General features: G+C 46.9%; 2 protein-coding genes and 1 pseudogene across 6 annotated transcripts in view; all 3 read left to right on the top strand.

The window, feature by feature from the left end:
* The window catches only part of LOC147631248 (uncharacterized), a 136,118-nt gene that overhangs the window by 69,053 nt on the left and 44,407 nt on the right, over positions 1 to 22,658 (top strand). The gene's annotated exons all lie outside the window — the stretch shown is intronic.
* LOC147631251 (uncharacterized) lies at positions 14,507 to 16,123 on the top strand (annotated as a pseudogene).
* On the top strand, positions 16,010 to 17,629 carry LOC147631250 (uncharacterized). The gene is made up of 4 exons (XM_086809913.1): positions 16,010 to 16,038; positions 16,088 to 16,433; positions 16,540 to 16,701; positions 16,832 to 17,629. The coding sequence occupies exons 1-4, from the start codon at positions 16,010 to 16,012 to the stop codon at positions 17,276 to 17,278; spliced, it is 984 nt and encodes a 327-aa protein (XP_086666039.1). The 3' UTR covers positions 17,279 to 17,629.

Genomic DNA, 22,658 nt, shown 5'->3' with positions numbered 1-22,658 from the left:
GACAAATCCTGTCCTTTGGAGGTATGCCTCTAAATCTGCTTGTCTCTATCTCTAACTGATGTGAAGAGGTGCGGATCTGCCCAATGGCGTACCTCAATCCATGAGACAGATGGGTATCCATGTAGCTCGGTCTAAGTAGAAAGCCATCCTCAGTGGTGCGGAGAAGATGGTCTCTATAGAAAGCCATCTTCGTCCCCAACTCCTGTGAGGGCTCTAGCCATGTCCTCCTAGTGTCCAACTGAATGAGGTCCTGTCTGATGACTCTACTAATCTCAGAATGTGTCAAGGTAAGAGAGGGTGCCTCCAGAGAGTACTGGAAGTGTGGAAGTCTGTCTAAACTGAGCCCATGGAGCTCAAACCAGGATGCTATCTGCGCATACCTACATGAAGTGTCTCCCTCCATGGCTAGCTGATGAGAGGACTCTAAAGCAAGTCGTGCATACCGGTGTCGGGGAAGCTTCCAGGTGCTATGAATGAAGGACACTAATCTGGCAAGAGCCTCAACTACGATCGGTGGTGCTCCCATCTCGACTCTGATAATCTCATGGGGTACCGAGGCCTTAGCCGGAATCATCTTGGAGATCATGGACACAAGTGGTCTCTCCATCGATCTCCATCCATCGTATGTGCGTCCTGATCGACTGTGACGATCTAGGCTAGGCCCGAAGATCTGTACTCCATAGAGCATAGCCGATGTGACCAGCGTGTCAAAGAGCCACAGCTTAGTGCGTGGCTCCTGAAACTGTACTTGTGAGAACATCCTCTGTAGACCTCCTAGTGCTGCATATCCTCTAGTCAATCTGGCCTCTGCAGCCCCCCTCATGTAAAATGTGGGCCCAGTGAACACCACTCCAAGATATGTGTATGAGTCAACATACTCCACTGTCTCCTGCCCATATGTGAAAACAGGCACTGATCTCCAGACCCATTGAGTTGTAGTGTTAAAGACCATAACCTTGGTCTTACCAAGGTTAACTGAGAGCCCACTGTCCTGTGCATAAGCATGTAAAGTATCCAAGTGCCTCTGCATACCCGCCTCTGCATACCCTCTGGTGAGTTTGCTATAAGCACAATATCATCAGCATATAAGAGCAGAGGTATCCAAGTGCCAGCCAACTGGGTTCCTCTATCCCCTCGTGTCCCAATATAATCAGAGATCTCATCAATGTATAGTCCAAATAGAGTGGGAGAGAGCGGGCAGCCGTGTTTCTCCCCTATAGTGGAGTGTACTTGCTGGGAGAGACCCTGTGAAGTCCGCACTTGCCCAACTACTGTCTCATAAAGTGCCATAATAACCCAAATGAGCTCATATGGAACCCCCAAGTCTTGTAGCCTGCGCATCAGTCTAGCTCTGGGCACTGTGTCAAAGGCCTTGCGGAAATCCACAAAGCCACAGTAGATCCTCCTCCCATGTGCTCTGCCCTCCTCAATGATATCCTTGAGGGTAAAGATATGATCCAAAGTAGAGAATCTCCTCCTGAAACCGGCTTGTCCCTGAGCTCGGACCCCTTGTCTCTCTGCCCATCTGCTCAACTCCTGCTCAAGAATAGAGGCATATAGCTTGGCCAGTGAGTGACCAATCATAATGGTGCGGTAGTTAGTCGGCAGGCTCGGATCTCTAGACTTGAGTACCGGCACAATCGTGGAAGTACTCCAAGTCCCAGGAAACCCCTCACACATGGCTGTATTAAACATGAGAGCTAGCAAGTCTGCAATCAACAATCATATCTCTAGCATGTATGAAATGCTCGGCTAGAATGCCCTCATGATCCTGTGCCCTCCTTGTGTGCAATCTGTGGATGGCCCTCCTCACCATCTCTGCTGTGAAGAAGGTAGAAGTGGGTGGGCAAGGCTCTGGAGGGTTCGGTAGTGGTTGTTGCTTTGGTACTGTGTAGAGGGAGGCTGCCTACTCGCCCCATGTATCTGGAGAGGTAATGACCGGAGGCGGGGGGTGCTCTCTAAGCAATCTCCAGGCCTCCCCAGAATCCTGACTCAAAAACAGCTGATACATGTCTCTCTCCAGCCGAGCTAAGAATGCTCTCTTCTTCCACCGAATGATGCATCGGAAGATGATGCGTGACTATCTATATGTAGTAACACGTGTGGCCACCTCTCTCTGTAGCCGGGTTCTGAGCTCCCTACAGTCATCATCATACCAACTATTCTGGGGCATGCTCCCAGGACATGGTCGTATGTGGATCCTCTGCACTCAACAAGCTGTAGATCTCTGGAGTGTATACTCCATCAGTCTCTCTACAGAAGGTATATCTCGGGTGATAGGACTGCCCAACCTGGCGGGTACTGTAGTGGAAATCCACCGTAAAGGAGAGAAGTGCATGATCCACCGTAACTCCGATGGGCCTGGGGCCAATCGCAAAATCCTGGATACTCGGGATGAAGGTTGGCGAGGCTAAAACATAATCCACTGTGCTGGCCCCATGTCTGTGTGGAAAGCAAGTAAAGCCACTGGCAAGTGGATACCTCTCTAGGCCATTTAAAATGGCCAGCCCATGTGCAGTCCCCATCTCCAAGAGGTATCTCCCAAACTTAGTACACTCCACCTCATCCTGTGATCTCCGGGTCAAACACATCTCCTCCACATTTATCTCTCTCAACATCTCCTCCGAAGTGTCAAAGGAGGTTTGGTACTCAGCCGTTCGAGCATTAAAGTCCCCAAGTATGATAACATCTCCCTCCCTGGAGAACTCCCATATGTCCTCATCTAGAATCATATATGGAGATTGCCCCTTGGGCGCTGCATAATGAGATGTGCTGGGTGGAAAGTAACATATAGCAATGTATAGGGGTCTACCCTCATCTGCCCTCACTCTGACCCACATGTACCTCGCGCTCTCATCACGGCGCATAACATGGATGAGTGGCTGAAGCTCCTCTCTAAAAAGAACTGCAACTCCTCCAGATCCGCGACCACTATGCTTTGAACGGGCCTCCTGTCTACAAGTCGTCTCCCATCTGTATCCCGCCACTCTCGGTAATGTGCTGCCTGGGGCCTGATGTGTCTCCGAGTAGAAGATGATGTCGCTATCTCTGAAGCTATCCTCAAAGGCCCCCACATCTAGTCTCAATGCTCCGTTGCAGTTCCATACTGCAAGTCTCAAACTGGTCCCATAGGTCTCGCATCGTCAAGTGGTGCGTCTCTCTAGTATCACCACTCTGCCTCCTCTGTAAAATGCTAGCTTCCCTTTTTCTCTGGCTGCCCTAATCTCCGGCATGCACTCCCTCATATGTGCTAGCTGTGCCAAGGTGAGGTCATCTCCTAAAAAGATGCCCGTTTTCTTAAGGGCGGAGCGCTTGGCCAAGGAATCCTTCTTGGCCTCCAAGGTGGGAAAGCGTAAAATGAGAGCTCTCTCCTTCGAGCTCTCTTCTCCATTCTTGTCTTTCTTGCCCACTCTCCGAGCCCCCGTGTGTGTAGGCCTCGAAATGCCCATGTGTGTGTATAAATCTTTGGCTTCCTCCTCTACATTGTCACTGTCCTTAAGACCCGTGATCCGCACATGAAGTTCCCTTGTCTTTCTTCTTTGTTCCTCCTCAATGGTTAGGTTGATAATCTTCGAGGTAGATGTGCTTTCGGCCTCCTTGTTCTTACCTTTCTTGACCACTTCTATCCATTTCTCCATTTCATCTACTTGCTTTTGCGTCTTCGTCAGCACCTCCACCCACGAGGAGGTCTCCCAAGCCTTCTTTTCGTCTCCCTCTTGAAGTGTTCTCACTTGGGCCTTGATGGTGTTCAGCTCCTCCATCATGACGGGCTGAATTTCACCTTCCTCGAGCTTATGTTGAGCACGTGCTTCTGCTATCTCCTTCTTGAGATTTGCGATCTTTGCATCTTGGGCTGCTATCCGCGCTTCAAGTTTCTTGACGTTGTCAAGAAGGCTCCGGCTGACCATATTAATTGCATTGTCCGTCTCTTTCTTGTGTTGTTGGATGGCTACCTTGATTAGGTCTTCAATGTCGATCCTCTCCATCTTGTCTTGGGCTGAAAAAGGCTGGTTTCTGGTGCTGCAACTTTGAGCAAGTGCAACCAATGCCTCTACGCCACCAGCGACTGCTATTGCCTCATGATTTCTGTCGTCGTCTCACGACTGACAGAATACACAGATCACCAAGCCTCTTGTCTAACACCGTCACTATGTGACAAGGTTAACTATACTAGTGGCTCGAGTGCGCCAGCCCAACGACACCATTGATATCCATGTGCTGCCAAGTTGGCACGAGCTCGTGCAGCCTTCACAACTGGTCACGTCTCCCACTGTCGAGGCGACGACCTTCCACCAGGCAGCAACCCTCTACAATATAAACACAGTCACACTGGCCTCAGGAGCGGCATCCTCCACCAAAGAAAACCCCCTCCCCATCACTCCCTCTGGTATCACCCACCTCTGTACATATTGCCTTCGACGCAATCCCCACTGGCTTCTCTCTCCCGCGCCTCAGGCTCTCACGCCTCCGAAACGGCCACACCTTCAACGTATCCGCCAGCTTTGCTAGAACATGCGTTGGCAGCCATGAGAATTTCCACGTTTGCTATTACTATATTTGGCCATTGTGACTAAAATTCATAATTATTTAAAGGCTCCAAAAATATGCCACCATACTATGCCCCTCCTCATTTCAATTTCAAATTCACACGCCACGCCATGACCTTGTCATCAGGAACATCATCAGCTTTCCAAACAATGCTGCCAACTGTCATCATCCACATCATCAACATTATGAATTTCCAAATACGACCACAGTCGGTGCCATACTTGCATCCCGAATAAGCTCCAGATCTCCCATATTTACTCCGGAAAAAAAACACACACCTGACATGCTTCCTGAAAAATCATCAAACCTGTACATCTGCCAGGGGCTTTCATGACAAAGCTTTATTTATCACACCATACATCCATATGTACACAAGCACTTAATCCCATGCATCTGGATTTGCATTTAATGGCCTCATATGCATGGTTTCACACCATAGACGTGCCGTGGCACGACATCCACCCCCTCTAAACCTGCACATCCTCTGGTATGTGCCACACAGGTCCTGGAACTCAGTGTCCATGCATTATTTGCACACCAACATTGGTATATGTACAAGCATCCAACTAGGCGTCTTAAACCCTGTCAAATCTGACCCAGTTGGTATCACCCTAGTAAACATGAAACAGTAGAAGAATATACATAGTGCCACTCACAAGGGGTTATCCTTTGTTGAAACATAGCATGACATCTTAACCTACCCCCCCTAGCCTGCAAGATATTTATATCTTAGCAATCACATCTGAATGGTTCTGCTTTCCCACCTGGATCAAATACCAATCGCTTTTGGCATATGTGCCATATCCTTTGCTCATATGAAGCGCTATCCTCACTTAGATTCGCTGCATATGCATAATGACCCTCATCATTCAAAGTGGGATGCTCTTCAAAATAATTTGCTTCAAAATTTTCCTCAGGCCATGTTTGAAGCCTTTGCACCACATATTGTATGGCCACACCAAATAACAACTGCATTAACAGCATGGAACACACACTTGGTAACATCCCATCCAAATCTACCTTGCCTGGATCCAGCTCACCCACTGACAAACATTCATTCTTCTCATCCAAAGACGGAAAAGCATGGTCTTCATTGGCTTCCTCTATGCTATTATATACCTCTTCTTTAGGCCGTTGCAAAGTATGCAAAGCATCCACACCATCAACACATACAAAGTCCAACAAGGCATCATCGAGAATAGCCTCCAGCTCTGGATCAATCTCATCATAATCATTTGGCTTACATAACACCTGTACATCCTCACTTGCAACCGACAGTTGACTAGCATCAAGCATAGAAGAGCCCAGAGCTGATGGGGATCTATTATATACCATGAAATCATCCAATGCATCATCTAAGATAGCATCCAATCCAGGATCAATCGCATTGAAGCCATTATCATCTTGCAATCCCACATGTTGATTATCATGAACATTCATACCCCCATAACTATATCCATTTGGTTGCTCATATGCAGCCTCTTGAGGCTCTGTGACCACACTTTGCATATCCTGCATGTTATCTCCCAGTATTTCTTGATACCTGTCTGCAGCAGATGGGCTTAGAATTATGGGTCCCTCACCCAAGTACCCTTGAATCTGTATGTCATTGAACCCTGTATGATCCAAAAAGACAGATTCAATTTCCTTCTCCAAATCATCATCATAAACAGGCTTCCAAGCTCGAGATTGTTGCTCACAAATGTGGTTGCAAGGTAACCCTGACACTGATGACATAGCATCACCCTGTTTATTGTTGGAACACCCAGTTAGCATTCCAGGATAACCCAAATCCAAAGAACCTTGGCAACCAGCTTCAGAAGCAACATCACTGTTGGAATCACCCATATCACTTACCCCCTCTAAATCAATCACACATACTTGTGGCCCATCTTGTAATATTTTATTTTCCTCGCATGCATATTCATGTACATCATCCTGCTTATAAGTATCATAACCAGATAAGAATGCAGTAATGATAGCATCTTCTTCTTGTCTTAGATCTTCAAACTCTGCAATAATGCTTTCAGCAAGAAGCATTGGTTCCTGCTGTTCTTCACACATAACATATGCTATATGTTTGTACAATATGTTTGACATGCAACAACACTCATGAGACAAAACAAATAAAACTCACAAGACATCATCAAATACAAAGGTATACATATCTTCAGCATATGCATGCCGACAGCCCATAGCAAAGCTTTAGCAGAGCTTGATATCTTCCACAAGAAATAGACAGAGCCTCTTTACATGTAACCACCGTGAATAATCATTTCCAGTTATATTGTTCCTTGACCACCATTTCGTCACCTTGTTTTGACAATCTTATGTGGCCAAGCCTATGCACACGACCTGTTACGTAGATGCAGACTGGGAGGCGACACTAGCAGTCAACACTCCAAAACCGGCGTCGTCATCACACTCAACGGCACTTCCATACGCTGAAGAGCAAGTGGAGCAGATACAATCAAAGAAACTCGCCACTGTGCTACCAGCGAACAGCTAAACAAACAAGCAACACATATATGTGCCTCTGCTCTGCTCACACCTGCGGCTGCTTCCCAGAGCCCAGCAGTTCTTCCCAAGGCAGTTTCTTCCCTCCCACACACAAGGCGGCCTACAGGCTGACGCCTCAGAGCCCCCGCTGAATTCCCAGCCCAGCCAGACGATCCTCTTCCCAAGGCAGTCCCTTCCCAGTATCCTGGTTCAGCTCGCCAGCAGCACGAGCTTCTCTCCTGCAAACTGTCAGATCCAGTGCTGCAACTTTGAGCAAGTGCAACCAATGCCTCTACGCCACCAGCGACTGCTATTGCCTCATGATTTCTGTCGTCGTCTCACGACTGACAGAATACACAGATCACCAAGCCTCTTGTCTAACACCGTCACTATGTGACAAGGTTAACTATACTAGTGGCTCGAGTGCGCCAGCCCAACGACACCATTGATATCCATGTGTTGCCAAGTTGGCACGAGCTCGTGCAGCCTTCACAACTGGTCACGTCTCCCACTGTCGAGGCGACCTTCTTCCACCAGGCAGCAACCCTCTACAATATAAACATAGTCACACTGGCCTCAGGAGCGGCATCCTCCACCAAAGAAAACCCCCTCCCCATCACTCCCTCTGGTATCACCCACCTCTGTACATATTGCCTTCGACGCAATCCCCACTGGCTTCTCTCTCCCGCGCCTCAGGCTCTCACGCCTCCGAAACGGCCACACCTTCAACGTATCCGCCAGCTTTGCTAGAACATGCGTTGGCAGCCCATGAGAATTTCTACGTTTGCTATTACTATATTTGGCCATTGTGACTAAAATTCATAATTATTTAAAGGCTCCAAAAATATGCCACCATACTATGCCCCTCCTCATTTCAATTTCAAATTCACACGCCACGCCATGACCTTGTCATCAGGAACATCATCAGCTTTCCAAACAATGCTGCCAACTGTCATCATCCACATCATCAACATTATGAATTTCCAAATACGACCACAGTCGGTGCCATACTTGCATCCCGAATAAGCTCCAGATCTCCCATATTTACTCCGGAAAAAAAACACACACCTGACATGCTTCCTGAAAAATCATCAAACCTGTACATCTGCCAGGGGCTTTCATGACAAAGCTTTATTTATCACACCATACATCCATATGTACACAAGCACTTAATCCCATGCATCTGGATTTGCATTTAATGGCCTCATATGCATGGTTTCACACCATAGACGTGCCGTGGCACGACAACGGGGACATGGTGGATAGTGTGAATGGCATCAGTTTGGAGTTGAAAATGAAACCCATGTGTGGACAACCCCAAGTGTGAAGGGGACAGAGATTTAAAATTTAAAAAGGTTTTATAACCTTTGGTGGCCAAAAATTAAAGTTAAAAAGGTTTTAAAACCTTGGGAGGCCCCTAGGTAATTTATAGAGGCTACTCTACTCTTGGGGGGGGCGCGCCTCTTTCTCTCTCATGCTTTTGGGAGAAAACAGGGCTGGCGGGCTGTGCTTCAGGGCTGCGCTTCACGGCTGCGCTTTAGGCCTACTGTGGCTGATTGGAACGACTGCAGGTGGGCAGCGCTACTCTTGCTTTTTGGAAGGAGATACTGGCGGGCTGCTCTGAATCATGGAGAGACGCAGCTAAATATCTTTCAACGCCTGCTTTTTGGGAAGAGTTCACGGGCTGGCTGCTGCGCTATAGAGAACAGTATGCCAGGCACTTGTTAAATCTCTCTCTCTCTTTGGCTTTTGGAGGGCTGGTTGGCTGCTGCGCTGCAGTGTATACAGGCGCCTATTGAATCTCCTTCTCCTGTGCTTTTGGCAAGACACCGGCTGGCTGGAATGCAAGCGCACAGGGCTGAAACACGTGCTCTTTTGCACAGAGTCAGGCTGCAGCTTACAGGCTGGTTTCTCTGGACACACAGGCAGCCAGGTGTGTGCTTTTTGGAGGGCGGCATGTTTTTGCAGAAGGGAGGGGCTGGTTTCCTTGGACTCTCAGGCAGCCAGGACTGCAGAGGTACACGCAGCTTCTTGAAGGCAAACTTGGGCTGTCATTGCAGCGCAGCGCACAAGGTCTTGTGCAAGTGCTTACAGCTGCTGGCGAGTTGAACTGCTTGCGCAGATGGTCATAGGGCTGGTCCGCAGGAGGATAACACTGCAGAAGGCCATGCAGGCCTTTGGCAGTGCATAGGAGACTCCAGTTGGACTGTAGTAGTGTAGAGCTCCTTTCACTCATAGGTGGCTGCTGGACAGAGGTGCACAAGTGTGATGATCCTCCTTGCAACAGGGATGTTTTGAGACTGTTTATGGGTTGTTTTGCCTGGGTGCAAGTACACTGTGTACATGGATTATTGGCTGCAAGTACAAGGTCACCTGGTAGTGTTTCTTGGCATGGGAGTGAAGCAAGCTCGCATGGCTGCATGCTCATGGAGCAGATTGTTTTCTTCTTGCTAGAAAGGAAGAGAGGGACCTATAGTGATGGGCATCTCTATGTTTCCAGATGTTTCATGACTCATGAGGGAACAGGTAACTAGATGTATGTCGTTGTTGGCACTGTTGTTGAATGGTGCCATGAATGGTTCTGTATGGAAACAGGGTAGAAGTTTCAAAGGGAAACAGGCCTAAGGGTTTCATGTGGAAACAGGTCGTAGGTTTCTCGAGGAAACATGTATTTGGGTTTCTCCAGGAGATAGGTCACATGCAGGCAGAAGATACAGGAATGGACACATGTTTGGTACAACCTTGCTACTGATTGGGAAGGGGACAGGGAATCGATGAGACAGAGATGGATAGTACCCTTGGAAGGTAGAGAAGGTTGGTACAGGTGTGTCGACTGTATGGTATGCTGTGCTGTGATGCGAGTTCTCTTCTGAGAGACAGTTTGGGAGTCTGTGTTGTGATGCAGAAGCACTGGACGTGTCAGGGTGTGATGCTATTCATAGGGTGAGAGGCTATGGATGGTTGTGGCAGCCCTGATCATGGGAGAAAGCTTCTGTATGCAGGACTCAATGTGTGAGAGTCTTTTGATGTGAACAATGGCTGGACTTGTTTGTGGATGCCGAGTGGATATGAAGCCATGATGCATGGTATTTGCAGGCTTCAGGAGTTCTACTATGACGGCTGAGTTCCCAGCCTTATTGTAATCAAAGCTCTTATAATCAATTAAAGAAATACCGCAAGGGGTGCCACTCCGTTTTGGGGCCAATCGGTGTCCGTGTGCTGTTTGTAGGAGCAATCTAGCTCCCCTTGTTTGTCTTCCTTTTCTAGGTCCTCAATGGTGTTGAAGTGTTTTGTGTGCAAGTTTGTTTTTGCACCGCCCTTTGGTTTTGTCTGAAGACCGAGGCCGGTTTACAATTGGCTATCTTTATGAATTCATGGACAAAATAGGAGAAGCTCTTGACTTATGTACTACATTGTTTGCAACCAGGTACTCATTCTTCGCAATTGCCCATGGCTAGATAATATATAACTTTATGTTTTCATTCTCTCTAAACTTTGTTACTCTTGGATTTTCTTATGAAGGGTCTAGGTTGGGATTGGTTTCGTAGGTCCATCCATGCCGCTGCCCATATCCTTTATCCTCTATGGAGGAGTGAGGAGCAGTATGTGAACAGAGAACTAGAAGATGGATGGACTGCTTACATGAGGAGGCTTGTGGGAGATGTCGATGATGTGCTCTTGAAGTTGGAGGATGAAGGTGTTCTATTCCGTAATCGAAGCGGTGTTTTTGGGTCGCGCACTGCAGAGAGAGAGAGAGGAGACTCAGTTGCAGCCAATTTCTTGGAGGGAGAAATACAGCATTGAGGCAGCTCACTTGGCAAGACTCGGGACTAGAGACTCGGGATTTAGCCCCAATAGTTTATTATTAGAAATTTAAAGCATGTTCCTGTAATATGAGAAGTGAGGATGTCTATCTTGTTTTCGTTCAGAGCTGTATAACAATGCGAATTCTCTCCAAGGACTGTAGCTCCGAGCCTTGTGAGAGAAATTGGAGTACATGGGCCTTACTCCAGACCAAGAAGAGAAACAGACTATCCACAACACAATTGGAGAGGTTAGTCTTTTGCCACTGCAATCTATGATCACGATCTCAGGCAGGAGCTTCAGCTGGTGCGAGTACTTCGTATGCACCTCCACCTGATGAGGATGCATTTCAGGAGTCTTCTAGGAGTGGCACTAGTAGTGAGGAGGAGGTTGATGATATTGAGCGTGCAAATGAGGATATGGATTTGGCTGAGGGTCAGGACGATGATGAGTCTTGACTCTTGAGTCTTCTGTTGTAGGAATCAGGACTTAGGATTGAGGATTCCAATTACAGCTTGACTTGTGTGTTATTTACATTTATCTTTACTCTAGTCTCTTCATGAATCATGTGACATGGTATATCATTGATGGCTCCAGAGTGCAGGGATTTCATTTCCATGATTCATATGTAATCTCGTTTGAGTCATTATTCATCTATGCTTCTGCTATAATCATTGTTGTCTGTTGAATGTTCATTTATGCTTTTGTATACAACAATGAATCATGATCAATCTACGTTTGCTATGTATCATGTATGAGTCATATTTTGTATATGTATAAATTTCCACAGTTAGTTTTTAGTCCGAATGAAACCCGTTTCTTGCGAAACTCGTATGAAAACACCTGGCAACTATGCATGTAGCGTGGGCGTATGATCAAACCGCCCTCTGTCAAGTGAAGAAGATGATGTATGTAGAAGGCCATGTTCGTCCCTAGGGGCTGAACGAGCGAACGTCAGGTCCTCTGAGTATCCAGTTTAACAATGTCCTCCTTGATGACCCTGTTCATCTCTGTGCAGGTGTGTGTGTGTGTGTGTGAGAGAGAGAGAGAGAGAGAGAGAGAGAGAGAGAGAGAGAGAGAGAGAGATTAAGCGTCTACTAAAAACCCAATGGGCCTATGAGACCAAAGTGATACAGTAATGTCCATGGCATATCTCATCATGGAATGGAAAATAACACAGAAAAAAAACATAAACATAGCTATCTCAGTGGGGTGATACAAAACTGTCCATGGAAACTCATCATGGAATACTAAGAACATAGAAACATGAGAACAACATCAGCTCCGAGTAGATGGTATACCACTCTCCAAAATATCATGCATGGGGCTAATGAGTATGGCCGAGAGGTCTCCCTCAGCTGTCACGTAGTGGAAAGGTAGCTCGATGGCAGTGGAGCATGTTGGGGAGAAATGAAATGAAATGAAATGTTATATTAACGTCTTCAAAAGGCCATAATGACCTATGAGACCAAAAGTTACATCATGGTGGATCTGATACAATGTCTGGATGAAAAAACCCAGAAAATGAAAAATAAAGATGATACTACTGGCACCTAGAAAATGAAACTGGAACTGGAAGGTACACTATGGAGGTACCTCCATCTCATAATATGTGCCGCATCGGACACTGGAGAGAGAGAGAGAGAGAGAGAGAGAGAGAGAGAGAGAGAGAGAATTCGACGACTCGATGATAGTTATTGATTGATATTGAAACCCTTCACAAGTACATGCTTTTGTTGTCGGACTACGTAGTGGATATGAGACAAACTGCTGAGAGCACAACGTAGCAAGACACCAACATGAAGATGAGCAAATGCAAGAGAACCTCCAGCAGGAAAAACGCTGAAGTGTGTGTGGAAGAGAAAACGTAGAAGAGAGAGAGTGAGGTTGTGTGAACTCTGCACTATATACAAGATTTCGTACAATACTCAAATAAGAGTGTGGGGGGGCAAGGGGCCATTTTATATGGCCCCAGGCTGCTGGTCAGCCAGTCTAAAACAGGCCGACAGCAGCCACTGCTCACAACCAACACTAGGTGTGCACATGACTAGAAAAGCCCTGGTCGGCCAGGTGCCAGTAGTCGGCTTGGTCACTAGAAGAAGTCGGGTGGCAGATCAATAGTCGGCTAGCATCAGGAATCAGCCGACAGTCCTCCACACCTCAGGAAAAATGGGAAAAATACAGGGAGAGTGAGGAAAAATGGGGAAACACCAAAAACGGTCGGGCACACCCACAATAGAGGCCCTGGTGTAATGTACAGATAGGAGATGACTGCTAACACCCCCTCTCAGCTCCTGGTGTGGAACCAACCCTAGGGAGCTGGAGTGCCGCCAGAGCATAGCTTGAGGTAGAGACTTTGTGAAGAGGTCCACTGCATTGTCCTCCGTCGAACAAAACTTTGCAAGATGTCATCAGCAAAAAACTTCTCACGAACAAAGTGACTTTGGATGACCGTGGGTTCCTCGTGAGGAAACCCAATCTCGCCAAGTAACCTCTGCAACAACTGCACCACCTCGCAAGCAGCACCACAAGTAGCCCGGTACTCTGCCTTTGTAGATGACAAGGCAATAGTCGGCTGCCTTTGCTGCTCCATGAAAAAACTCCTGAGCCGAGGGTAAAACAAGCCTAATGTAAATCTCCTTGTGTCTCGATCTCCTCCCCAATCCGAGTCACTCCAACCGCGGATTTTGACTCCATCCGTCATTCCCTCTCTAGGATCATAGCAGAGTCCAAGATCCTTCGTACGCTCTAGAAACCGCAAGATCTGCAATCGTGCGTCCCAATGAGTCTTCAAAGGCATGTGCAGAAATGAGCTCAATAGCCCCACCGGGAAGCTCAAGTCCAATCTGGTGTGCAACAACCAAATCAATGAACCAAACCGCTTTTGAAACAAAGAGGCATCAACCTGCTCACAAGGATCATCAACTGTAACTTTCGTATGCCAAGTCCTGGGAACGTGCTGAAGACCACACAAGGCCTTCCGGAACAATGTTGGATCAAAACGTACGTACGGATCCAATCCGTACCATACATCCGTACAGTACGGGGATCCGTACGTACGGATCGATCCGTACGGTTTTTTTTTTGGGGGGAGGGGGGGGGTTTTCGTTGTTCGCCTGCGATAAACGTTTTTTTTTGGGGTTTCGCATTCTTTTGGGTTTTGCCAATAGCGTTGGACTCTGTACTGTCGCCAGCGATAGCACCTGGACTCCGTACAGCCGCCAGCGCACACCTTCCGGTACAGTCTCTCTCTCTCTCTCTCTCTCTTTCTCTCTCCAGGCCTTCCCTTTGCTTCGCCATCTTCTGTGTTCTTCTGCTCTCGTCCCCCTTTGTTGCCACTGCCCTCCCTTTGCTTAGCCATCTTCTGTGTTCTTGTGCTCTCGCCCCCCTTTCCCCACCCACCCTTGCTTAGGCCCCCAAGGCAGCAACATAACACTCTCTCTCTCTCTCTCTCTCTCTCTCTCTCAAAGCCTTAGGCCACCATCTGTGGACCATGCACTTAGCTCTCAGCCTCTCTCTCCCTCTCCCTCTCACTCTCACTCTCACTCTCACTCTCACTCTCAGTTGAGCTGCCCACTAAATATTATGCATTGCATGATTGCTGAATCCTGATTGAAATTGTATGGCATTGTGCATTGAATTTGTCAGAGCAATCATGCCGAAGTGAGAGAACCCATACTGGAAGGAGCACACAAACGTCATTCGCATTGTGACTACTCCAGGGCAGGCGGGTAGTGGCACTCGACAATGGCAGTGCAAGTACTGCAATTTCACCCTCACGAGTACAATTACTCGTGTCATCAAGCACCTCACAGGCATTGGCACCACCAACAATTGTGCAGGGTGCAAGAGAGTGCCAGAAGCATTGAGAGATCAGTTGATTGCTGAAAATTTCCCTGCAATGGGGGCAGCTGGAAGAGGAAGAGGCACACAAGAGACACAGGATGCGCTTCATGATGCTCTTCTTGGGGACTTGACCGGTCCATCCACGCAGGTTGATGAATCTCAGCCTGCCTCTTCTGAGCAGGCATCGTCTGCCAGAAAGAGGCCTTCTGTCATGCAAGATGAGAATGAGGGTGATACACATACGGAAAGGCAAACCACCTTGCCTTCTCGTGTGCATGCACAGTCTTGGGTCAAAGAAAGGCAAAAGGTGGCTGAGATGGAGATTGCTCGCACTCTCATAGAGTGCAATATCTCCTTCAATGTTTTGAGGACTAACCAATGGAAGAGGATGGCCAGAGCTATAGCCCAGGTGGGACACACGGAGTCATGGTCAGGGCTTGAGTACAAAAAGATGCGCACCACGATGCTTGATGAGCAAAAGGCCTTGATAGACAAGGCATTGGTGCTAGTGAAAGCAGGTTGGCAACAATTTGGTTGCACTATCATTTCGGATGGCTGGAGTGACACACGGCGACGACACATCATCAATATTCTTGTCTCTTCATGCCTTGGTACGTATTTCTTACGCGTTGTGGATGCTGGGAAGGCAGGCGAACGCATCACTGCTGAGAGTATCTACGAGCATATTCGCCAGGCAATTGTTGAGGTTGGTCCAGAGAATGTGGTGCAGGTTGTAACAGACAATGCTGCTAATTGCAAGGCAATGGGAGACATGGTGGAGGCGGAGTTTCCTCGCATTGTGTGGACTCCATGTGCAGCCCATTGCCTTGATTTGCTTATGGAGGACATAGGCAAGCTGAGTTGGGTGCAACCCACAGTTTCTGATGCCACGAAGATCACTACATTCTTCAGAAAGAAGCAGCAGGCACTGGCTATCTTTAGGAGCCACAGCAACCTAGATATGGTGCGGCCATCCAAGACAAGATTTGCCTATATGTATTTGGTGCTACACAGGCTTTTCAAATTGAGAGATCCACTATTACAGACAGTTGTGGATCCAAAGTGGAGAGATATGTATCATTCACAGACAGAGCCCACCAAATACATACAGAGACGGATACTGGATGAGACCCTCTGGACGGATGTGCAAACTCTCTTAGTGGCTTTGCAGCCAGTATTTGTACTTCTGCGAGTCACAGACATGGAGGGCTCCACTTTGGGCTTAGTGTACCACCTCTTCATGTAGATGAAGAGTCATATTGCAGCCTGTACGTCCCTGACACAGAATTGGTAAGTAAAATCTTGATTCTTGATGGCCGATTACAGAATCTTGATTCTTGAGTCTTGACTTACTAATTGCTCTACTTCTCTGTTTATTTTACTCTTGGAGCCGAGATGATATATTGGCTATTGTGGATTATCGATGGGGGTATATGAGTCGCCCCATTCATGGGATGGTTGCATTCCTCCATCCTTTCTACAAGACGCCACTTCTCTTTCATGATAGGGAGCTGCTCACCTTACGAGATAGGTACATTAATAGTATGTATGATGTGGAGCAGCAATTGGAGATTGATGTGGAGCTCTGCAACTGGGTCAACAACTTGGGACCCTCATTTGCTAGAGCTGTTGCTCTTAGACCAGAGGCCACCAAGCTTCCTCTTACTTGGTGGCAAAGCTATGGAAGACAGGGTCTTCCACAGCTTACAGATATAGCTCTGCGAGTGCTATCTCAGGTATGTATATCATGTATGTACTATGCCATTTGAACTAGTCTTGTGAAGCTTGTTGGGAATTGCCGAGCTCACATGAATGAAGCACTTTTTTTGAATTGGAGTGCAGGATTGTTCAGCAGGTGCTTGTGAGCGCAACCGGAGCGCTTACTCGCTCATACATACAAAGATACGCAATCGTTTGAGCACCTCTCAACTAGAGAGACTGGTCTATTGTAGGGCCAACATGAAGCTCGTACGAGCTTATCATGCTTTGGGCACCCCAAAACAAGTGAGTTTATTCTATTCATTCTCTTATGGGGATTGGCCTCCCATTTACATAGCTTTTATACTAGTAACTATAGTATACAAAAAGTTGAGTCGTTGACACTCCGCGTTCTCTTTGGTTTTACGTTGAATAGGTGGATCCAACACGTGTCAAGCTGGTCCCAGATCCTACCACCATTGATGAGGCAGAGCAACGATTGAGAGATGAGCAAGACGAGATTCTTTGCCTCCTGCATAGAGAGCTGGAGAGTGTAGACAGGCGGGTGACAAGATCGAGAGCCCGGGCTTATAAAATTCAGCTACATGAGGGACCTGCAGATGCAGAGAGTTCTGGCCAGAGAGGCGCCCGGAGAGGGAAGCTGCCTATTCAGACTCCTCGAGCACGTGCGAATGAGGCCATTCGCCTCATTCACACTACCCAGCAGGATGATGCAGAGGCAGGGACAGGGACATCTGAGGCAGCCCACCCACCTGTGCCCATGATGACAGGGCCTGAGTATGATGACGAGGGCAATGTCATCACGGAGGGTTATATGCTTGATTCTCCAGGGTCATCATCCTCATCGGATGATGAGTTTTGATTTGGATTACCTTAGTTTTGATTTGGTGTTGTATGGACATGGCACATTTTGTCATTATTCATAGACTCATTTTCAAATTTCATCATTTTTTGATGTGAATTGTGAGTTGTCACGACTCACTTGTGACAATGTGACTTGTCTTAAGTAATAAGTATTAAGTATTAAGTACGATTAACTTAAGTATGATTGACGACTTTGTGATTCTAATTTCTCACTTTTGAATTAGTAGGTTTTTGACCTTGTTGTGTCTCTATTTCGAAAGTTTTATAAAATTATATGTCAATGTGGATATGGACTGAAATTTTATGTAGGTGGCTGAAATTTCTGAGATTTTATGCATTTTTATGTATTTTTACCAATGGTACGTATTTTTACGCACCTTAAAATTTTTTTCCCGTACCAAACAACGTACAATACGTACGGATCCGTACAGTACATAACGTTTGGAACCACCTTGTTCCGGAACCTGTAAACCACCCTCTCTGAACCCGAAACCTCAAAGCCTGGAGGCTGCACAACATTCGCCTCCACTTGCAAGTCACCATCTGCCACTTGCTTGGTTTTCCTACAAGTCCCGTGGGAAAGAGCTTCCTCAACTGCAGGAGGCTCTTTGTCCCGAGGACTGACACGAGACATCAGAGCATAGTTCACCTGTAAAGGCTCCTCTGACTGACGAACACAAGAATTGGAATGTTCCTGCCTATTGCTGCCAACATCTGGCAAGCCATCCACCATTTGGTCTCTGAAAGCCTGCTGCAGCGTATCCACACTCAAGTGGTCATGACAAAACTGCCACACATCTCGAAACTGAGAACTTGTAAGAGAGAGTGTTGAGAGTTTGTAAATCCCATTCTCCACTCTGCCTTCCCATACAACCTGGCCTGTCGCTTTGTCCCGGAGAGCAACAGAATGCTCCTCAAATTCCACCCGTACACTAGTCTTGCAAACCTCATACACTGACAACAAATGAAAACCAAGAGATGGGACAAAAAAAACCTGGGAGAAATGCTTCTCCCCTCTGCCATCGGGAACGATCTCTTACTTGCCCTCACTATGAATAGGTATAGTGGACTCGTCCCCAATCAGGATGTGACCTGCGTGCCTCCAAAGATCTTGTAATGACTCTCGGGAAGGAGTCATGTGCTTGGAAGCACCACTATCAAGAATCCAATCCTGAGTATTCCTAGCTGGGTCCAACCGCCTCCCTGCTCGAAGAAGATGAAACACCGGTGTCCATAATCTCCGAGTGCACAAAAGCTGGAGTCTTCATTGTTACTGCTGATCATCACCCTTCTTGGTGAGCCGCTTAGGACATTTTCTCCAATTATGGCCTTTCTCGCCACAATTGTTACTGGTCCTCTTTGCCTTCAAGGTGTCACGATCCACGTTGGGCTCTTGCTCAGAAGACTTCTCCTGTGAGGACTTCCCTTTGCCCTTACTGTGGCCTTGCGACCATTGGCCGGTCAAGGCCGCAGAATCTCCGCCTTGTGGAGGGTTCGAAAAACGCTTTTCCTGGTCCAAGACCATAGGCATAAGCTCCTCCCATGTGATGGTGCTGAGCCTACCACTAGTTGAAGGGAGAGAATTAGGGTTTCATGTGGGAGACATACACAGAGAAGAAGGAGAGAGCGAGAGAGAGAGAGACATATGTGGGGATAAGTCAACTCATCAAGTGTGAGTGTGTGACTCCCCTATCACACATGTATATTTGCACTAGTACACATAGTGCACTTAGTACATTAAAAGTACTAAGTGTACTATGTACTATAACTTATGGGCTAGTACACACTATAAGGGTGGGCATAATGCCTTTACCCCAACAACCTCCCACTTAAAGGCAAAGTGCCCTTAAATGAAGGAAAAGAAAAAAAAAACAGCATGTACATGATAATATACAAGGCCATATCAAGGCTGAAACTGGCCTCATCCAATGCCCATCAAGTGTCTGCAATGAGCAAACCGCCTTGGAGGCAAACTCTTTGTCAACAGATCAGCCGGGTTGTCATCCGTATGAATCTTAACAAGCTGAATTTGCTTGTTCTCTATCACCTCTCTGATGAAGTGATACTTCACATCCACATGCTTCGTCTTTGCATGAAAGACAGGGTTCTTTGCCAACTGGATGGCACCCTGACTGTCACAATGCAACAATGGAACATCCCCTGTATTATAACCCAAATCAACCACTAACCGAGATAGCCATAATGCCTCCTTGCAAGCCTCTGTGGCTGCAATATACTCGGCCTCTGTAGTAGATAAGGCAGTGCACTTCTGCATCCTGGATATCCATGACACAGCACCTCCTGTGAATGTAAACACATAACTGGTAGTAGACTTCCGGTTATCTGGATGATCGGCATAATCCGAATCCGTGTAACCATGCACGAATGCATTCTGTTTGCCAAAGCATATGCACATATCTTGTGTGCCCTTCAGGTATCTCATGACACCTTTCACTGCTTCCCAATGCTTCTTGCCAGGTTTGGCCATGTATCTAGAAACCACTCCCACTGCAAATGCAATGTCTGGCCTAGTAGCAACCATGGCATACATGAGACTGCCACAAGCTGAAGCATACGGAATCTTGGCCATATCAGCCTTGTCACTATCCGACTGTGGGCTGTCCATAGCACTGAGTTTCACATATGGAGGCAAAGGAGTACTAGTCTTCTTCCCCCCGTCCATATTGAACCTCTGCAAAACTTTGCCAATGTATTCCTTCTGAGACAAATACAACACATGCTGATTTCTGTCCCGAAAAGTATCCGCATACCCAAAATGTGATTTGCATCACCCAAATCCTTCATATCAAAGGTCTGATGCAGCCTCTTCTTCAAGGCATCCATCTCTTTACGAGATTTCCCGGCAATCAACATATCATCAACATACAAGATGAGTATCAATAGACTACCATCCAAAGCTTTCTTGGTGTATAAGCAGTGATCTATGTCACTTCTCCTGAAATCCTGGGATTTCATGAATGTATCAAATTTATGATACCATTCCCTTGGTGCCTGTTTGAGCCCATAAAGACTCTTTTTCAGCTTGCATACAAGCTTCTCCTTTCCATTTACTGCATAACCCTCTGGCTGTTGCATATATATCTCCTCATGGAGATCACCGTGAAGAAAAGCAGTCTTCACATCCATCTGAATCAAATCCAGATCATCATGAGCAACCAAAGCTAATATAGCTCTAAGTGTGGTCATTTTGACCACTGGAGAGAAGATCTCATCAAAGTCCACACCATATTCCTGCTTGAAGCCCTTAGCCACTAACCTGGCTTTGTATCTTGGCTTTGCATCAGGTGCAACTTTGAGCCTGTAAACCCACTTGCATGGCAAAACCTTCTTGCCTGCAGGCAAATGCACCAACTTCCATGTTCCATTTTTGTGCAGAGAATCCATCTCTGACTTCATAGCACGCTCCCAAAGAGCCTTGTCTGCCCTTTGTAAAGCCTCCTTATAACATGAGGGCTCCCCACAGTCAGTGAGCATCAAGTAGTCAACCCCTGGAACAAACCTGTCAGGGGCTCTGGAGGGTCTTGTGGACCTCCGTACCCAATGACCATCATTTGCAGGTTGCTGTCCAGCCTGCATATCACCAATTGGTGGCTCCTGTTCCATGCCATATGGTTGAAAGATCATGCCCGGTATCTCCTCTAACTGTGGGATATCCATAGGGATATCTTCTGCCATCTCTGGCTGTCCATTTGGACCATTTTCAGCACCATTTAAGGGCTGGTTTTGATGCTGTAATGGCTGATTTACAGCCCTTGGTTGTTGTCCATGATGTCCATCATCATCAAAGATGACTTTGCCAGGCTCCTGTTGCCTTGCAGGCTCCTTATACATGCATGTTTCATCAAAAATGACATCATTGCTACGTATAATCTTTCTATTCACTGGATCCCAAAGTCTATACCCCATTTCACCTCTGTCACCATATCCTAGGAATATGCATTTGTGAGACTTAGGATCAAGTTTGGTGCGCATTTCCCTGCGTATGTGCACGTACGCAACGCAACCAAACACTCTCAAGTGCTTGTAGGACGGAGGCTTCCCTGTCCATACTTCCTCTGGCACTTTTCCACCAAGCCTCGTGTTAGGTGACCTGTTTATAAGATGAACGGCTGTCATAACAGCTTCAGCCCAAAAACCATGAGGTAACGCAGCATGTGACAACATAGAACGGACCTTCTCCTGAATGGTCCTGTTCATCTTCTCTGCTGTCCCGTTTTGTGGAGGATCATAAGGAGTAGAGAGCTCTCTCTTGATGCCTTTAGCATCACAAAAGTCCTGAAACTGTTTGGACATATACTCTCCACCATTGTCGGAATGCAAAGCCTTCAGTGTTTTGCCAGTTTGATTCTCAACATGAGCAACAAACTTCTGAAACACTGAGAATGTATCACTCTTCAAACGAAGAGGATAAACCCACACCTTGCGTGTGGCATCGTCAATAAATGACACAAAATATTTTGCCCCTCCCAAAGAAAGCTGAGGCATCTCACATACATCTGTATGCACAAGCTCTAACTGAGCATCTTTCTGTCCAAGAGCTTTCTTGTGGGGGCACTGGAGTTGCCTGCCATATATACAATGCTCACAAAACTGAAAACTTGAGAACTTTAGAGAAGGCAAGTAACCAAAACGAGACAATTGCTCCATTCCTTTGACACTCATGTGTCCCAACCGGCTATGCCACATAGAGATTTCCGGCAGCTCGGTTGCATTTACATTAGCATGGTGACAAACACCAGCATGCATGAAGTAAAGAGTGTCCACCTTAGAGCCTCTGGCAACAACCAGTGAGCCCTTACTAATCTTCCACTTTCCACGACCAAATGTGGTAACATAATCAGCATCATCAAGCTGTCCAGTAGAAAGCAGGTTCTTCTTGATCTCAGGCACATGCCTGACATCATGGAGCATAAGCTGTGAGCCATCTGAAAACACAAGCCTCACATCACCTCTGCCAAGAATCTTGCATGCATGGTTGTCACCCAAATAAACTACTCCTTCATTGCCAGCAGTATACCTGACAAACAAGTCTCTGCAACCTGTGACATGAAAGGAGGCACTTGAATCAATGATCCATGAGTGCATACCATGACCATCTCCTGCAAGTAGTGAATGGGCATCAAGTGAAGACGTGAATAGGACCTCATCCTCACTGTCACCTGCATGTGACACATTGACTTCTTCAATCTTGACTCTACTTTTGCCCTTTGGCTTTACATCTTTGGCTTCATCTTTGTCTTTGTCTTTTCCTTTGCCCTTCTCCTTGTGATCATTCTTCCATTTGTAGCATTGCTTTTTGATATGTCCCTTCTTGCCACAATAATGGCATTCCAAGTCCTTTTTGGAGCGAGACTTGC

The sequence above is a fragment of the Cibotium barometz genome, chromosome 15 (genome assembly GCF_041138505.1).
Source record: "Cibotium barometz isolate CiBa-2024 chromosome 15, ASM4113850v1, whole genome shotgun sequence".
NCBI lineage: Eukaryota > Viridiplantae > Streptophyta > Polypodiopsida > Cyatheales > Cibotiaceae > Cibotium > Cibotium barometz.
This window is presented reverse-complemented; position numbering and strand designations above follow the sequence as displayed.